Source organism: Drosophila ficusphila, unplaced genomic scaffold (genome assembly GCF_018152265.1).
Source record: "Drosophila ficusphila isolate 14025-0441.05 unplaced genomic scaffold, ASM1815226v1 contig_198, whole genome shotgun sequence".
In the NCBI taxonomy this organism is placed as follows: Eukaryota; Metazoa; Arthropoda; class Insecta; order Diptera; family Drosophilidae; genus Drosophila; species Drosophila ficusphila.
The window spans coordinates 13,523,754-13,541,361 of NW_025064092.1; the positions used below are offsets into that span (position 1 = coordinate 13,523,754).

Genomic DNA, 17,608 nt, shown 5'->3' on the forward strand with positions numbered 1-17,608 from the left:
TTTAAATTTTTTTGGAAACATCGATGTCTAACGGCGACTATCGATGTTTATCTACGTCTAATAGTGTTTTCCGGCAAAGAATCGGGATTGATGATAAATAATAGCCAATCAACGAATTGAAATGTTTAAAGGAGTACTTTAATATGCATTCGTGATAAAATGGTAGTTGAAGGGCAATCCTGATCCACAGTTTCTTTTGTCTTAATATTAGGCTAGGAGAACAACGACAAAACCCAATTTAAAAAGGTTAATAAAGGTATTTTGCAAGAAATTCCTTTTGTCTTGAACTCCGACCTTTCAGGTAGTTCAGTTAAAATAATAATTAATGAATAAACTTTAAGAACCATTTTCCTGATTGGAAATCTAGCTAGGTTGTTGACTTGGCTACGCCATGGTCAGCGTTGGCGCAAGATCACAACCAAAGGTTTTAGTCTTTGCTAAGCCAAGTCGCTAACCAACTATTGCGTTAAAACTATCGATACAATCATCGGTAAGTTCATTCCAATTTCGCGCCTTTACCAGCACTGACCACCGAGGACTCTGCTTCTTCGTCTTTGGGTTTTTTTTATTGTGACTCTGCAAGCGACGTTTTTGTGCATTACCTTTAGTTAAATTCGTTGTTAAGCCTATAGTTTAATTGTTTAATTTATTGTGATGGCCGAATTCCTGGATTCTGAGGCCGAGGAATCGGAGGTAGGTATCGTCGAATACCACGATCCGCCGATTTGCGGATTTTTTCGCGTTGCGTTTTTTCTGTTTGTAGGCGCGCGTACTATTTATATGTATATGTGCGGTGCGCGTTGCGTGTGTGTATATATATAATGCATTTTCCTTATAATTTTTCCTCGTTTTTCCCGCAGGAGGAGGAAGAATTGGACGTGAACGAGCGCAAGAAGCTGAAGAAGCTGAAAGCCGCCGTCTCCGACAGTAGCGAAGAAGAAGAAGGTGAGTGTTTCTAGCCGCCGCGCTCTGACAATAACAAAGTGTTAGTGATCCCTTCGACTGGCGGGCTTTTCCCTCTCAGGCAGGCCCACGCGTGGAAAACTTATGCTTGAATTTAGTGCTTCCTATAACCCCGTTGCACTTTCAATTTTGTTGTTGTTTACTACTTTGAGGTTAGGTCTTGTGTTTTTACCGTGCTACCGTGGCCATCTAACAGCAGCATCGACAATTAGCGTTCGTTCCAGTGTGACAAGTTGGAAGCGCGCGGCTGTTTCCAGAGAGCTGCATTTGAATGTGCACTCGAGATTGTGAATGCAGTTGTACCTTTGGCAAAACATTTTCAAGAATCACACTCAAAATGACGCGAAAGTGTCAGCAGAAGACTAAACTAACTGGATTGATAGCAGTGCTACTGACTTTCCTGTCATTTAACAAATCAAATCCACTTTCATCATGTCGGACTTTTTAGTAACTCCATTAATAAAACCTTCTGCGAAGCCAAGTATGTAGGTCACAAAAACTCATTAGTTTAAACCAAGCAGCTTGAAAATAGAGAATCCCCACTAAAGCCAATATTCAAATATAGTTTGCTGATGTCCTTTTTATTTATTTTTTTGTTCAACAGATGACGAGGAGCGTCTGCGCGAGGAACTCAAGGATCTTATCGACGACAATCCTATCGAGGAGGATGATGGCAGTGGAGATGACTCGGACACCAGAAGTGGTGGTGACACCGAAGGCGGTGGGAGTGGCAAGAAGCGCAAAAAGCACGAGGACGACGATCTTGACGATCGACTAGAGGACGACGACTACGATCTGATTGAAGAGAACTTGGGCGTCAAAGTCGAGAGACGGGTAAGTGAGATAAAATAATGAATGTGAATAGTTTATAATAATAACACCAAATTTCCCTTGCAGAAACGGTTTAAACGCCTGCGTCGCATCCACGACAACGAGAGCGATGGCGAGGAGCAGCACGTGGACGAAGGACTTGCCCGCGAACAGATTGCCGAACAGCTGTTCGACGAAAACGATGAGGTAGTAGAAACACCTGACCACTATAACATGTTAATATATATGTATTTTTTTCTAACCAATCCCCAATCCTTCAGAGCGTTGAGCATCGAAGCGAGCGCAGTCCCAGGGAGGCGGACGCATTCGACGAGGAGGACTCGGAGTCAGATGCGGACGATTTCATTGTTGACGATAACGGACGTCCTATAGCTGAAAAGAAAAAGAAGCGTCGTCCCATTTTCACAGATGCGTAAGTTGACCTAATAGCTTAAAACCTCCGAGAACCTCCGATTAATTTACCAATACAGATCACTGCAAGAGGGCCAGGACATCTTTGGCGTGGACTTTGACTACGATGACTTCTCCAAGTACGAGGAGGACGAGTACGAGGACGACTCCGAGGGGGATGAGTACGACGAGGAGCTGGGCACCGGCGATGATATGCGTGTCAAGAAGAAGAAGTCGCTGAAGAAGAAGGTGGCCAAGAAGACGATCTTCGACATTTACGAGCCGAGCGAGCTGAAGCGCGGACACTTCACCGACATGGACAACGAGATCCGCAAAACGGATATACCCGAGCGCATGCAGCTGCGCCAGGTGCCCGTGACCCCAGTGCCCGAGGGCTCTCACGAACTGGACCTCGAGGCGGACTGGATCTACAAGTTCGCCTTTTGCAAGCAAACCGTTTCCGAGCAGGAGAAGGCCGAGAACCGCGAGAAGCCGCGCAAGCCGCCGACGGCCGTGAACAAGATCAAACAGACCCTGGAGTTTATCCGCAACCAGCAGCTGGAGGTGCCCTTCATCGCCTTCTATCGCAAGGAGTACGTCAAGCCGGAGCTGAACATCGACGATCTGTGGAAGGTGTACTACTACGACGAGCGCTGGTGCCAGCTGAACGAGCGGAAGCGCAAGCTAAAGGTGCTCTTCGAGAAGATGCGCCAGTTTCAGTTGGACACGCTCTGCGCCGACCCAGAGAAACCCGTTCCGGACGACGTGCGCCTGATGCTGGACAGCGACTTCGAACGCCTGGCCGATGTGCAGTCCATGGAGGAGCTGAAGGACGTGCACATGTACTTCCTGCTCAACTACTCGCACGAGTTGCCGCGCATGCAGGCGGAGCAGCGGCGCAAGGTGATCCAGGAGCGACGCGAGGCCAAGGCCCGTCGACAGGCGGCAGCCGCCGAGAACGGCGACGATGCGGCCGAGGGCGCTGCGATTGTAATTCCCGAGCCCGAAGACGACGACGACCCCGAGTTGATAGACGACCAGCTGAAGCAGGCGCCAAACAGCAGTCCATACGCGGTGTTCCGCAAGGCGGGCATCTGCGGCTTCGCCAAGCGCTTCGGCCTCACGCCGGAGCAGTTTGCCGAGAACCTGCGCGACAACTACCAGCGCAACGAGGTCACCCAGGAGAGCCTCGGGCCCACGGAGCTGGCCAAGCAGTATCTGTCGCCGCGCTTCATGACCACCGACGAGGTGCTTCGCGCAGCCAAATACGTTGTGGCCCGCCAGCTGGCGCAGGAGCCCCTGCTGCGCAAAACGATGCGAGAGGTGTACTTCGACAGGGCCCGGATAAATATACGGCCCACCAAGAATGGTATGGTGCTCATCGACGAGAACTCGCCGGTGTACTCGATGAAGTACGTGGCCAAGAAGCCGGTGGGCGATCTCTTCGGCGATCAGTTCATCAAGCTGATGATGGCCGAGGAGGAGAAGCTGCTGGAGATCACCTTCCTCGAGGAGTTCGAGGGCAATGCGAACGCCAACGGACCCCCGGGCGACTATGTGGAGGAGTCGAAGGCCCTGTACCATCTGGATCAGTTCTCGAAGCATGTGCTCGAGTGGAATACGCTGCGGGCGGAGTGCGTGAAGCTGGCGATGCAGAAGTGGGTTATCCCCGATCTGATCAAGGAGCTGCGCTCCACCCTGCACGAGGAGGCGCAGCAGTACGTGCTCCGAGCCTGCACCGGCAAGCTCTACAAGTGGCTGAAGGTGGCGCCCTACAAGCCGGAGCTGACCAACGACTATAACTACGAGGATTGGAGCACGCTGCGCGGAATACGGGTGCTGGCTTTGGCCTATGATCCCGACCAGTCGGTGGCCGCTTTCTGCGCGGTGACCACCGTGGAGGGCGAAATCTCCGACTACCTGCGGCTGCCGAACATCCTGAAGCGCAAGAACTCGCACAACGCCGAGGAGAAGGCCCAGAAGCTGGCCGACCTGCGAAAGCTGAGCGACTTCATTAAGATGAAGAAGCCGCACATCGTGGTCATCGGAGCGGAGTCGCGCGACGCCCAGAACATCCAGACGGACATCAAGGAGATACTCAAGGAGCTCAACGAGAACTCGTCGGAGCAGTTTCCGCCCATCGAGGTGGAGATCATCGACAACGAGCTGGCCAAGATCTACGCCAACTCGAAGAAGGGCGAGTCGGACTTCAAGGAGTACCCGGCGCTGCTGAAGCAGGCGGTTTCGCTGGCACGCAAGATGCAGGACCCGCTGGTGGAGTACTCGCAGCTGTGCGATGCCGACGACGAGATCCTCTGCCTGCGCTATCATCCGCTGCAGGAGCGAGTGCCGCGCGAGCAGCTGCTGGAGCAGCTCAGCCTGCAGTTCATCAACCGGACCAGCGAGGTGGGACTGGACATCAACCTGATGGTGCAGAACTCGCGGACCGTCAACCTGCTGCAGTACACCTGCGGTTTGGGTCCGCGCAAGGGTCAGGCGCTGCTGAAGCTGCTCAAGCAGAGCAACCAGCGGCTGGAGAACCGCACGCAACTGGTCACCGTGTGCCATCTGGGGCCGAAGGTCTTCATCAACTGCAGCGGGTTCATCAAGATCGATACCTCGTCCCTGGGCGACAGCACGGAGGCGTACGTGGAGGTGCTGGACGGGTCGCGTGTCCATCCGGAGACGTACGAGTGGGCCCGCAAGATGGCCATCGATGCCATGGAGTACGACGACGAGGAGACCAATCCGGCCGGCGCTCTCGAGGAGATCCTCGAGTCGCCGGAGCGCCTAAAGGACCTCGATCTGGACGCCTTCGCCGTGGAGCTGGAGCGCCAGGGCTTCGGGAGCAAGAGCATCACCCTGTACGACATCCGTAACGAGCTGAGCTGCCTGTACAAGGACTACCGCCAGCCGTACACCAAGCCCAGTGCCGAGGAGCTCTTCGACATGCTGACCAAGGAGACACCCGACTCCTTCTACGTGGGCAAGTGCGTCACGGCCATGGTCACCGGCTTCACCTACCGCCGGCCGCAGGGCGAGCAGCTGGACAACGCGAACCCGGTGCGCATCGAGTCCAGCGACAGCTGGCAGTGTCCCTTCTGTCACAAGGACGACTTTCCCGAGCTGTCCGAGGTGTGGAACCACTTCGACGCGAACGCCTGCCCGGGCCAGGCGTCCGGAGTGCGGGTGCGCCTGGAGAACGGCCTGCCGGGCTTCATACACATCAAGAACCTGTCCGACAAGCAGGTGCGCAATCCGGAGGAGCGCGTCCGCGTCTCCCAGATGATCCATGTGCGCATCATCAAGATCGACATCGATCGCTTCTCGGTGGACTGTTCCTCGAAGTCGGCCGATCTGAAGGACGTGAACAACGAGTGGCGGCCGCGACGGGACAACTTCTACGACTTCGTCACCGAGGAGCTGGACAACCGGAAGGCCAGCGAAGCCAAGGCGAAGGCGCTGAAGCGCAAGACCTACGCCCGCCGCGTCATCGCCCATCCGAGCTTCTTCAACAAGTCGTACGCGGAGGTGGTGTCCATGCTGGCGGAGGCCGACCAGGGCGAGGTGGCCCTGCGGCCGAGCAGTAAGTCGAAGGACCATCTGACTGCCACCTGGAAGGTGGCCGACGGCATCTTCCAGCACATCGATGTGCGCGAGGAGGGCAAGGAGAACGAGTACAGCCTGGGCAGGAGTCTGTGGATCGGCACCGAGGAGTTCGAGGACCTGGACGAGATCATCGCTCGCCACATCACGCCGATGGCGTTGGCTGCCCGCGAACTGATTCACTACAAGTACTACAAGCCCAACACGGCGGCGACGGGCAACGACAAGGAGCGCGAGTTTATGGAGCAGGTGCTGCGCGACGAGAAGACCAAGGACCCCAAGAAGATCCACTACTTCTTTACGGCCTCGCGCAGCATGCCGGGCAAGTTCCTGCTCTCCTATCTGCCCAAGACGAAGGTGCGCCACGAGTACGTGACGGTGATGCCGGAGGGCTATCGTTTCCGCGGCCAGATCTTCGACTCTGTCAACAGTTTGTTGCGCTGGTTCAAGGAGCACTGGCTCGATCCGACCGCCTCGCCGGCCGCCGCCTCCTTGGCTTCCAACTCGACGCCCATGCACTCGATGCGACCGCCGCCGACAATGTCCACCGGCCCGTCGTCGCTGGGCTCCCAGGCGCCGTACAGCATCACGGGCAGCGTGACGGGCGGAACGCCTCGGAGCGGCATCAGCAGTTCCGGTGGCGGTGGCGGCGGCTCCAGCGCCTACTCCGTATCGCATTCCATTGTCGGCTACAGCTCCTCGTCGGGTGGCTCGGCCGCTGCGGCTGCTGCTGCGGCGGCTGCCTCGCACTACGGCAGCTCGTCGACGCCGTCGTTCGGAGCCATCATTAATACGCCGTACACGCCCAGCGGCCAGACGCCGTTCATGACGCCCTACACGCCGCACGCCTCGCAGACACCCCGCTACGGCCACAACGTGCCGAGTCCCAGCTCACAGTCGTCGAGCAGCCAGCGGCACCACTACGGCGGAAGCTCCGGAACGGGCAGCACGCCCAGGTATTATGACATGGGTGGAGGAGGAGGCGGAGGCGGTGGCGGTGGCGGCTCGAATGCCTACAATATGGGTGGCGGCAACATGCCGCCGCATCACCAGCAACGTGCCAAAGAGAACCTCGACTGGCAGCTGGCCAACGATGCCTGGGCCAGACGCAGGCCGCAGCAGCAGCAGCAGCAGTCGTCGCATCATCCGCAGCAGCAGCACCACCAACAGCAGCAAATGGGGATGGGCATGAGCATGAGCATGGGCTTGGGAATGGGTCCCGGAGGAGGAGGAGGAGGCGGAGGCGGGGGCTATGGGTCGACACCTGGCAACGATTACAATAGCGGCGGTGGACACAGTCGGGGAATGGGCGTTAACCACGGAGCCGTATCGTCCATGTCCTCGAAGGCGTCCGTGCGCAGCACTCCACGCACCAACACCTCACCCCACTCCATGAATCTGGGCGACGCCACGCCCCTCTACGACGAGAACTAGGCCGTCGGACTAAACCACCACAAACTGGAAGCAAAAACCTTTCCTAAAAACAATACTAAACGAGAAGTGTTATTTTTAGCATCGAGTTTTTGTATTTGGAAGGAGAAGAAGCTGCATTAATCTTAGAAAGTGCGAGCGCGATTTCGCATTGATCCTCAACGATATTTACCTTTAAGAGGAAGTCGCTAACTGATTCGCGGTACACGCAAAAAAGAAAATTATATATATATATATATAACTACCTTAAACAAAGATCGAGGGGCGCCTGCCGATTAAGTCAACCGAGGAGTCATCCGGGGAGCGAAAACGGCTTGGCTGGTGCAAGGATGGAAGGAGGAGCAATCAGGTTTATGACGACGGAAAGACGAAAAATAAATTTGAATTTTTTCTGACCAGAATTACGAGTGTGAAGTGTTGTTATTTTCGAACCACAATAGAAATGTAAATAATATTGTGGAGCCCAACAATCCTTGTAGTTTCGTTTTATTTTGTGGAAACTGCATTATTAGTTTATACTTTACTTTTCGAGTCTATTTTTTGATTTACATTAAATATTGTATTTGAGTGATTTGTACAGTTTATTTAATATCAAATGCTTGGAAAATGTTCACTTCAGTTGGAGAATATCTCTGGAATCAAGGAATGGAGCCGAAGCAGGCTAGTTTCTCGCCACTCCGCGTCGGATCACGTAGACCAGGGTGATCGCGATGAAGGCTGCGCCGAGGCCCACTGCGATATGACGGCAGCTAATTGGAAACGGTATAAATATAAGGTGATTGTTCATTTATGAGGCATAAAAACCAAAAGGCATTCAAAATATGTGGGTTCCATTGACCAAACTAAAGATACTTTGGTTATCTAGCGGTGTTACAGGGTTTAGAGGGGTTAATTTAGGACGCAGCATTGCTTGGGGGCGGCGGCGGAATCATTGCGCGCTTCAGTGGGCTTTGCACTACAGTGGCCGATGCACAATACCAAGAATCAAAATAAAATCGCAATTCAAAATATATATACTACTATTCGCAAACGGTGAAAAATTACAGCGTGCATAGTTAGTTTCCACGATGGATAGGTTTTATCCGAGTGCCTTGTGTGATATGTTTATATACATGCATATATTACAAAATGGAATAATATTAAATTAGTCAGATAGGACTTACAAATTCAACTAGCTTTTGTAGAACCTTATTTTCGTGCTAGTGAACGACTTAAATCTTGATAAATGGAAGCGTTTTATTAGAAAATTCTTACACATATTATTGAGTATATGGGGATTAAGGAAAAATATTTGGAAAAATGTATATTCGGTGTTCTTTATCGGTGCCTAAAGTAAAGTAAGCTTCTAAGCCGCCACTTATAAGCAAGAACTTGTATTTGTTAATCAAATTATATATAAGTATCAATTTCCATAAAAAATCCTCACTTATTTTCAGAGATGATTGCATATTCAAGGAATGATAACTGCATATCCAAATTTGTAGATAAAATACATTTCAATGGAAATATATACATATATATCTTTCTGACAACAAAAGGCGAGTACATAAGAGCGTAACACATCTGGGGCTTCGAGGCAATTAATGGATTACATAAGAGTTGGCTAAGTGTCCAATGTTTAATTGACTATTGATTACAGCCCAAAACGACCAGAAGCTCATGCGAAACCGGTTTTGGTCGAAAAACAAGTCATGCAAAGGAAAAGTGGTACGATTTCAGGGCGAGATGGAAGAATCTTAGCAAGAGCACAATTTTGCTGGAATATAATGAGATCAGTCCGAAAGCAGGAGTTTTTATTTACAGGCGACAATCGGCAAATAGATGAATTGGTAGGTTGTGTTTACATGCGGATAATTCTTGGTGAAATCTTAAAGCTAGACGGGATTCTCACCTAATTGGACTTTTCTTGGCAACATCGGCAGCATCCAGGTCGCCAATGTAGTACTTTTTCAGCATCTCTCTGGAAGGGACAAAGGAACAAGTGAGCAAGCCTGGAGGGAAAATGGGTAAAGTGGAGTTTCGGACCTCGCCTCTGAGCTGTGACCCACATCATTAAAGTCCTTGGTGGCATCGCGTCCGGCCACATCAACCAGGGAGTCCTCGCCACCGGGATGCTGCAATGGTTTGGATGTAATGGCTCCCGAATCCCTAAACCTTTAACGACTTGCCTCAAGCCTAAACTTAGTCACATCGTACACCTTGTTGTCGATGACCACCCATAGGTCCTGGGCCTTGTTGTGTTCCTTGACGACGGCCAAACGGATTCCCTTGCTCATTTTGAATGTCCTATAATTTAGCTGCGAACCTGTTGTTTCGTTTTACGGCTGACTTTTCCAGTGTGGCCCTTCACTGATTTCATATGCCAGCTGGTCCCACAAAACACACTAATTAATACCACTATGAATGTGGTATACTAAATTTTCAAAATGATAATGTACCTATTTTGCAAATCAATTAGGAACTATTATTCATATTTTAAAAGCCAATAAAAAATAACTGCGTACAATAAGTTCTTGATCATCATTCAACCTTTTTTTAAGATATATCGAAAAACACAGCTGGTTCTTCAAAGATCATTGCACCCAAAAATAAAGCACACCCACCAAAAAAACTAATTTACATATATAAGTTTTAAACAAATAAATTTAAAATGTATTTTTTGTTGTAATACACAAATATAATTTCCGATTAAGATTATTGTTCACGCAAATTAACTAAAAGTTTACTTTGAATACTTCTACTGCCTTGGCAAGATTAAATTTTAGATTATAATTGCGGAAAAAATCTAGAGAGCGCCACCACGTAGACGCAGGACCAAATGCAAAGTAGACTCCTTTTGGATGTTGTAGTCGGACAGAGTGCGTCCGTCCTCAAGCTGCTTGCCAGCAAAGATCAATCGCTGCTGGTCTGGGGGAATACCCTCCTTGTCCTGGATCTTGGCCTTGACATTCTCAATGGTATCGGAGGGCTCGACCTCCAAGGTGATGGTCTTGCCGGTCAAAGTCTTGACAAAGATCTGCATACCACCACGCAGACGCAGGACCAAATGCAAAGTAGACTCCTTTTGGATGTTGTAGTCCGACAGAGTGCGTCCGTCCTCAAGCTGCTTGCCAGCAAAGATCAAACGCTGCTGGTCTGGGGGAATACCCTCCTTGTCCTGGATCTTGGCCTTGACATTCTCGATGGTATCGGATGGCTCGACCTCCAAGGTGATGGTCTTGCCGGTCAAAGTCTTGACAAAGATCTGCATACCACCACGCAGACGGAGAACTAAATGAAGAGTCGACTCCTTCTGAATGTTGTAGTCCGACAGAGTGCGTCCGTCCTCAAGCTGCTTGCCAGCAAAGATCAATCGCTGCTGGTCTGGGGGGAATACCCTCCTTGTCCTGGATCTTGGCCTTGACATTCTCAATGGTATCGGAGGGCTCGACCTCCAAGGTGATGGTCTTGCCGGTCAAAGTCTTGACAAAGATCTGCATACCACCACGCAGACGCAGGACCAAATGCAAAGTAGACTCCTTTTGGATGTTGTAGTCGGACAGAGTGCGTCCGTCCTCAAGCTGCTTGCCAGCAAAGATCAATCGCTGCTGGTCTGGGGGAATACCCTCCTTGTCCTGGATCTTGGCCTTGACATTCTCAATGGTATCGGAGGGCTCGACCTCCAAGGTGATGGTCTTGCCGGTCAAAGTCTTGACAAAGATCTGCATACCACCACGCAGACGCAGGACCAAATGCAAAGTAGACTCCTTCTGAATGTTGTAGTCCGACAGAGTGCGTCCGTCCTCAAGCTGCTTGCCAGCAAAGATCAATCGCTGCTGGTCTGGGGGAATACCCTCCTTGTCCTGGATCTTGGCCTTGACATTTTCAATGGTATCGGAGGGCTCGACCTCCAAGGTGATGGTCTTGCCGGTCAAAGTCTTGACAAAGATCTGCATACCACCACGCAGACGCAGGACCAAATGCAAAGTAGACTCCTTTTGGATGTTGTAGTCCGACAGAGTGCGTCCGTCCTCAAGCTGCTTGCCAGCAAAGATCAATCGCTGCTGGTCTGGGGGAATACCCTCCTTGTCCTGGATCTTGGCCTTGACATTCTCAATGGTATCGGAGGGCTCGACCTCCAAGGTGATGGTCTTGCCGGTCAAAGTCTTGACAAAGATCTGCATACCACCACGCAGACGCAGGACCAAATGCAAAGTAGACTCCTTTTGGATGTTGTAGTCGGACAGAGTGCGTCCGTCCTCAAGCTGCTTGCCAGCAAAGATCAATCGCTGCTGGTCTGGGGGAATACCCTCCTTGTCCTGGATCTTGGCCTTGACATTCTCAATGGTATCGGAGGGCTCGACCTCCAAGGTGATGGTCTTGCCGGTCAAAGTCTTGACAAAGATCTGCATACCACCACGCAGACGCAGGACCAAATGCAAAGTAGACTCCTTTTGGATGTTGTAGTCCGACAGAGTGCGTCCGTCCTCAAGCTGCTTGCCAGCAAAGATCAATCGCTGCTGGTCTGGGGGAATACCCTCCTTGTCCTGGATCTTGGCCTTGACATTCTCAATGGTATCGGAGGGCTCGACCTCCAAGGTGATGGTCTTGCCGGTCAAAGTCTTGACAAAGATCTGCATACCACCACGCAGGCGGAGAACTAAGTGAAGAGTCGACTCCTTCTGAATGTTGTAGTCGGACAGAGTGCGTCCGTCCTCAAGCTGCTTGCCAGCAAAGATCAATCGCTGCTGGTCTGGGGGAATACCCTCCTTGTCCTGGATCTTGGCCTTGACGTTCTCAATGGTATCGGAGGGTTCGACCTCCAAGGTGATGGTCTTGCCGGTTAAAGTCTTGACAAAGATCTGCATATTGCCTATGTGCGAAAAAAAATTAATTGGTTTTTGCATGAAAAGAAGGAGGAAAGTGCGCAATTGATTTTTCTGCGTAGTGACCCAGTTCCCGTGACCCACAAAAAAAGTGTGGCATACACACGTAAATGGATAGAATTTTTTTTTCTTCAAAATGTTTACACAACTGAAACAATTTCACAATGAAACAACTAGTCAAGTATAAATGACTAATCTTCGATATAGAAAAAAAATGGAGCAAAAAAAATTGTATGCGTATGTATATGTGCATTCATTTTACATGTACACAATTTTTTTTTCTTTTTGCTGCACTTCTGTTTTTGCGTCACTACTTTAAATGGAGGAAAAGAAATTATACAAAATCTTTCCCACTCACCTTATTTGCTTGTTTCGCACAATGTGAACTATAACTTCTTTTAATTTGTTTTTTTTTTTCTTCCTTTTTTTTCTATTACTGCACTTTTTGAATCGACACTTATTGTCCAAAAACCTGCTTGTTCTCTCGGTCCGTTCTCCACTATTTTTTCACAGCTATGCGACTGCGGCCCCGTATTTATAGGCGTTTTGACTGGAATGTCGCCGCCTGCTGTCCTGCTCTTTCTCAGGCAATATTTCAACTTGGCCTGCTTCGCTCCCCACTTAATTGTGCTTTATTCTTTGCCTAAGTGTTCCACGCTAAAAATCTACATTGCCAAAATGGTGTATGAGGTTAAAGCTAGTAAATTGGCTCGCAAAAATCTGCAAAATATGTTATTGAGAGAATATGCGTTGTGCATTAGAGAAATGCATTCGTCTCGCTCACTCCAATGGAAATCAAGGCGCAGTTATCGATATAATCACTGTTGTGTTTTCCAACACTGACCCAGCTCTTCGGTGGGGTTGCATGTGTGTGTTCTATCCTGGAAGGGTATTTTTATATTCAATTATGAGAATTATAAATTGTACAACATTTGAATGCCTAAGGGATAGGGGTGAAAAGAAAAGCCATGGCTCTGCTTTCCCCTACTTTACTTTTCTCTACTACATTTCTTCCAGGGGTGGTGTGTGTGTGTTTGGGTTGGGTGACGCTCTTTGTTTGGCGAGTTAAATGACCTTTGTTTGTTTTGACGTCGCTCCCAAGATTTGTCTTCGCTTTGGTCAACAGCCTTTAGACAAGAGACCCCCACGCACACGGAACAGCTGTATTCCGGCAGACATCCAATTTTCCGCAACCGTGGAAATGTATTGTACATAAATGTGCACTTGCATATGACTAACAGCATCTGGAAAGTTCCTAAACGATTAAGGCTGATGAAATCGTATACAGCCTAATGTCAGCCAATTAACCATTAATGCAACCCCATAAAAAAAAACTTAATAAATTTACAAATGCATTTTGAATTTGTATTCCAATTTTTTGTCCTAGCAGAAACAAAAACGAGTCATACATTTCCAAATACGCACTGTCTAAAAGCCTTTATACATTCATATGCACATACATACATATGTACAAAAATATTTTTTTTATTGAAATGGCTTCAGAAAAGAACTGTTTTCAATAAAAAATAAGTTTTTAAAATTACGAATGTTCCCAGAAAAATGCAGGTAAACTTTTTAATAGTGAACTTTCGAATAATTTTTGGGCTGACTGTATGTACATAATATAAACACCGTCAATTATTACTATATAAAATGCATGATGAGTCATCTAATGTCTGTATACATCCATACATATGTATGTGTGGTTAGACAACCCTTAATACTAACTCTTGAAAATATGTAAATGCGGACCTTATTGTATAATTTATAAAGCTTTTAATAAATGAAAGATAAACACATACATATGTATGTACATATGTGTTTTTTTTGCCCTTGAACCAAGAAAACAATATTTTCTTTATAAAAAATTCGTTTATTTTCTTCGGTTTTTGTGTTTTTGTTTTGTTATTTGTTGTAAATGCAATCCAGAGTCCTCAAACAAAATATGCCGCCAACTGGGCCATTTTATCTTTGGGCTGTCGGCCGCCGCGTCCGCCACGACCTCCGCCACCAGGACCAGATCCGACACCAGATGCAGTCGCTCCACCAGCGGCTCCAGCTGGTCCACCGACTCCCACGCCGCCACGTCCCACTTTTCCGCCCCTGGATCCGCCGCCACTGCGAACAGGTCGCGAAGCGACCGCCCGATGCTTTTCCACCAGGTGGGAAAAATCACTGGAGCAGAAGATGCAGCCACTCTTCTCCTCGCTGCCGTCCTTGAACTTGCTCTTGTCGGATTTGTAGACCACGTTAACCTGCTGGGCGCCACACTCCTGGCACTTGGCCTCTACAAACGAGAATACGAATCGTTAGTGCATCTAATCCATTGTTTTCAGCTAGATACCCACCTTCGACTGTGATCTTGGTGGCTCCCTTGAAACAGTTGATGATTACATCGCAGCGGTTGCAGCCCAGCTTCCAGGTGGGTGCCAGCGTGCAGTCAAGCACCAGAACGCCGGTGGGGCACTCCACACAGCCGGAGATGCCCAAAGTGTTTAGCGAGTGCGGGCAGGTGGAGTGCGTGCAAGTGTTGCAGCCCCCCAAATGAGGCATGTCGCTGAACGGCGGATGGTTGTAGCAGTACGGGCAGAACGGATACGACCGACCCTTGACGCCTGTGGAGAAGGCCAGCAGATCGAAGTCGTCCAGTGGACACTTGAACTCCCGATACACCTTGACATTTCCAATAGGCAGGGCGTACGTCTCGTCGCAATGGGAGCAGTGCAACCTCGCTGGCTTCGTCTGAAATTCGAAAAACTTAGACTGGATAAGCAGGTGAAGAGATTTACTTTACTTACCTGAATGTATTTCATGTAGCGCCTGCATTTCCCGCAGCGCGAATGCGCCTTGCCTGACTCGGCCAGTGGCGAGAAGGAGACCTCGAATAGCGCGTCCATACTGGTGATGTTCTTAACAAAGTACATGAACTTCAACTTAAAGATCTGGATGGCGTGGCGCAGAACATCCTGAAAGTCAGCAGATCCCTGCGCAATCAGCGTCAACATACGCTCCACCTCCGTTCGCATGGTGGGCAGCACCAGCTCCGGATCGATCTTCTGATAGCCGTGCACCAGCACAATGCCCAGTGTTGTGGGAATTAGTTTTCGGCCATTTTCAATGTGCACGTAGTTGCGCTGGCAGATGTTGTTGATGTGCACCGGTATCGAGGCATCCGTGCCGATCCCGTGCTGCTCCATCAGTGTAATCAGCTCCGATTCGGTAAGGTAGTCGGGCGGACCCGTCTGACTTTCGGCCAGCCGCACATCGTTGATGGCCACCTGAGTGCCCTGGACAAAAGGCGGCATCGCCTCATCCCGTCCGAAGGCCTGCCAGGTCATTACCTTTGTGAATCCGGCATCGATCAACACATTGGCCGTACAGCTAAAGGTTTCCTGGCCTACGCGCAGCTTGGCCGTCGTCACGCGATACTTCAGATCCCGCGACACGGTGCCCATAAAGTGCCGGCAGATGAACTCGTAAACGCGCCATGTGTCGCGATCGAAGTCACTGCGGTTACCCAGTTTCATGGGCGTAATCGGTGGATGGTCTCCGGCATCCTTGCCATTTCGCGGCGTCTGCATTTCACCCAGAATGGCACGAGCCTCCTCACCAAAGTCCCCTGATGGCTTCAGCACATGGAGCACGGCTGGCAAGTCGAAGTTAGCCGGATACTGATTGGTCTCCGTTCGCGGATAGCTGATGTAGCCCTGCGTGTACAGGCGCTCTGCTATCTGCATCGCCTGGAACGGGCCGATGCCCAGCCCGGAGCTGCAGATCCTCATCAGCTCCACGGTATTTAAAGCCTGCGGTTTGCTCTTGTAAGCTTCCTTGCTGCCTACACTCTCTACGCTGAAAGCAAAAAGTGGAAATCGTTACCATATGGTTAGCAAACATAAGTTATTAGCCAGATTTTAAGCGGATTGTAAAGTGTATCCCCCTTATTGACAGTACCCTCACTAATAGAGTATCTTACGTGGCCTCCTTGTGCTCCTTGGCGCGATTCAGCAGCATTATAGCGATGTCTTTCTTAAACACCCGACCTCGCGCCCAATCCAGCGTGAATTCCGGCTGGCCGGCGAGTAGTTGTAGGTACCAGAAAGTTTCCGGCTTGAAAGTCTGGATGTCGTCGTGCCGCTTCACGCAGAACCCAAGCGTTGGCGTCTGGCAGGGACCGTAGGAAATAAGCGAAGAGTCCAGGTCACCGTAGCGGTCCTGAAAAAACTTTGTTTGGAAGCGGGTAAAGGCGCAGCCAATCCGCAGATCTAACTCTTGTCGCGCATCCACCGATTTCGCCTCGTTCTCGTTGGGATGCCCCAGCGTCTCCATCGCTGCTTTGATATCCTTGTCCGTGATAGCCGAGAAGTGGGCACGGTACGTCACCTGCCTGCTGTACACATTGTGAATGACATGCTGCACGGCGTCCATTACCTCAAAGCAAATATTTTCGCCCTCCTTGTCGCAATCCAGCCAAAGAACCAAATAATCGCAACCGCGTGCCTCGTTCGCCAGGAAGGTGCGCATGTGCTGCTTGGGATTTGTTTCCTTCTTTTCAGTGGGACAGCCAAAAAGCTGCACGGGATCCACTTTGTTCCACGAGTTGTACTTGCTAATGAAATCCAGTGACATTACATGTCCGCAAACGGAGGTCATCCGGAAGTGGACACTGCCTTCGTTTCGAAAGTTTCCCGTCCACTCATGCGTGGAGCAGCCGTTGCCGGTGCCTGGAGAGAATTCGGTTTGGTTATTACTGGTTCCGCGGGGTTTTTTTTTTTTTTTTGCGGACTCACCTCTTTTAACCGTGCACCGGCCGTTGGACAGAATCCCCGCCAGCGAGGCCGCCAGTGAGGGCTTCTCGGCCACCATCAACACGCTCTTCATGGCTCCAAAAAACAGTGGCCTATATAATTGATGACTTTTTCGTAGTGGTTCCTGCCCACTCGTTCTCTCGCATGGAATTGGCTCACTGGGGAGCTGCGCCTCGCCGGTTTTTGGTTCTTCGGATCCGCCGTGGGCTCCTTACCTGCTAGTCGGGTCAAATTCGTATATACAGTTTCTATATATTGCAATTTAGAGTCAGTTACCTTTAGTTTTGTGCTAAAAAAAAAACTGATGCAATTAGTGTGGTTGATTGTCTTTCCAGTTGACATACCAAAAGTCCCGTTAAAGACAAGTGGTCACACTATACTGGCGGAGAATCAGTTTTACTGAGTAACTTTTTCTATACCCTTACAAAAGGTATTATAATTGCAATTCATCAGCTCAAACAACTCTCGGTTACTGTATGTGAGCTGATAGTCTCTTTAAATATATTTTTATTATTTGCATAGATTTTTAACTATTATGAACACGCTAGAGGGTGGCAACGTTGTTTTCATTTCTGTTTAAAGAATGCTTCTAATAAATATTTAATAAGGAAAACTTATATAGGTAAACTTCTCAGACGATAAAGTGGGGTTAAAAGTTTTCTTAGCTATCTAGAAAATGATTCCAATTAAATTATAAGTCCAGAAAGTGATAGAATT

General features: G+C 49.5%; 4 protein-coding genes across 6 annotated transcripts; 1 reads left to right on the forward strand and 3 right to left on the reverse strand.

The window, feature by feature from the left end:
* The first annotated feature begins 519 nt into the window (after positions 1-519).
* LOC108097168 (transcription elongation factor SPT6) lies at positions 520-7,622 on the forward strand. Its single transcript, XM_017199303.1, has 6 exons — positions 520-693; positions 861-945; positions 1,568-1,797; positions 1,861-1,980; positions 2,055-2,206; positions 2,265-7,622. Exons 1-6 carry the CDS (start codon positions 655-657, stop codon positions 7,222-7,224), a joined length of 5,586 nt encoding a protein of 1,861 aa, XP_017054792.1. The 5' UTR covers positions 520-654; the 3' UTR covers positions 7,225-7,622.
* Positions 7,623-7,721: 99 nt separating this feature from the next.
* On the reverse strand, positions 7,722-9,572 carry LOC108097170 (cytochrome b5). 2 transcript variants are annotated; one of them, XM_017199306.2, is made up of 4 exons: positions 9,390-9,569; positions 9,247-9,335; positions 9,113-9,181; positions 7,722-7,970 (listed from the first exon to the last, which is right to left on the reverse strand). In XM_017199306.2, exons 1-4 carry the CDS (start codon positions 9,495-9,497, stop codon positions 7,883-7,885), a joined length of 354 nt encoding a protein of 117 aa, XP_017054795.1. In that variant the 5' UTR covers positions 9,498-9,569; the 3' UTR covers positions 7,722-7,882. The 2 variants fall into 2 exon arrangements, with proteins under 2 accessions (XP_017054795.1, XP_017054796.1); XM_017199307.1 differs by lacking the exon at positions 7,722-7,970 and adding an exon at positions 8,095-8,176 and having other exon boundaries at positions 9,390-9,572.
* Positions 9,573-9,846: 274 nt separating this feature from the next.
* LOC108097169 (polyubiquitin-C) lies at positions 9,847-12,604 on the reverse strand. The gene is given in 3 exon segments (XM_017199304.2): positions 9,847-10,591; positions 10,593-12,073; positions 12,445-12,604. Coding segments are annotated over 2 exon segments (2,061 nt in total). The 5' UTR covers positions 12,069-12,073; positions 12,445-12,604; the 3' UTR covers positions 9,847-10,006.
* Positions 12,605-13,938: 1,334 nt separating this feature from the next.
* Positions 13,939-17,281, reverse strand: LOC108097248 (DNA topoisomerase 3-beta). Of its 2 annotated transcripts, none has more exons than XM_017199428.2 (6): positions 17,168-17,281; positions 16,874-17,106; positions 16,060-16,807; positions 14,885-15,935; positions 14,435-14,828; positions 13,939-14,373 (listed from the first exon to the last, which is right to left on the reverse strand). In XM_017199428.2, the coding sequence occupies exons 2-6, from the start codon at positions 16,962-16,964 to the stop codon at positions 14,021-14,023; spliced, it is 2,637 nt and encodes an 878-aa protein (XP_017054917.1). In that variant the 5' UTR covers positions 16,965-17,106; positions 17,168-17,281; the 3' UTR covers positions 13,939-14,020. The 2 variants fall into 2 exon arrangements, with proteins under 2 accessions (XP_017054917.1, XP_017054918.1); XM_017199429.2 differs by having other exon boundaries at positions 16,874-17,109; positions 17,168-17,217.
* Between the last annotated feature and the right edge of the window lie 327 nt (positions 17,282-17,608).

Excerpts from the sequence above, each read along its gene's own strand:
- LOC108097168 (XM_017199303.1), top strand. The coding sequence starts at position 655 with ATGGCCGAATTCCTGGATTCTGAGGCCGAGGAATCGGAG. Across the intron at positions 694-860 it reads CTGAGGCCGAGGAATCGGAG|GAGGAGGAAGAATTGGACGT; the intron begins GTAGGTATCGTC and ends TTTTTCCCGCAG. Across the intron at positions 946-1,567 it reads CAGTAGCGAAGAAGAAGAAG|ATGACGAGGAGCGTCTGCGC; the intron begins GTGAGTGTTTCT and ends TTTGTTCAACAG.
- LOC108097170 (XM_017199306.2), bottom strand. The coding sequence starts at position 9,497 with ATGAGCAAGGGAATCCGTTTGGCCGTCGTCAAGGAACACAACAAGGCC. Across the intron at positions 9,336-9,389 it reads TGACTAAGTTTAGGCTTGAG|CATCCCGGTGGCGAGGACTC; the intron begins GCAAGTCGTTAA and ends AAACCATTGCAG. Across the intron at positions 7,971-9,112 it reads GCCAAGAAAAGTCCAATTAG|CTGCCGTCATATCGCAGTGG; the intron begins GTGAGAATCCCG and ends GTTTCCAATTAG.
- LOC108097248 (XM_017199428.2), bottom strand. The coding sequence starts at position 16,964 with ATGAAGAGCGTGTTGATGGTGGCCGAGAAGCCCTCACTGGCGGCCTCG. Across the intron at positions 14,829-14,884 it reads GCTACATGAAATACATTCAG|ACGAAGCCAGCGAGGTTGCA; the intron begins GTAAGTAAAGTA and ends TTCGAATTTCAG. Across the intron at positions 14,374-14,434 it reads CACCAAGATCACAGTCGAAG|AGGCCAAGTGCCAGGAGTGT; the intron begins GTGGGTATCTAG and ends TCTCGTTTGTAG.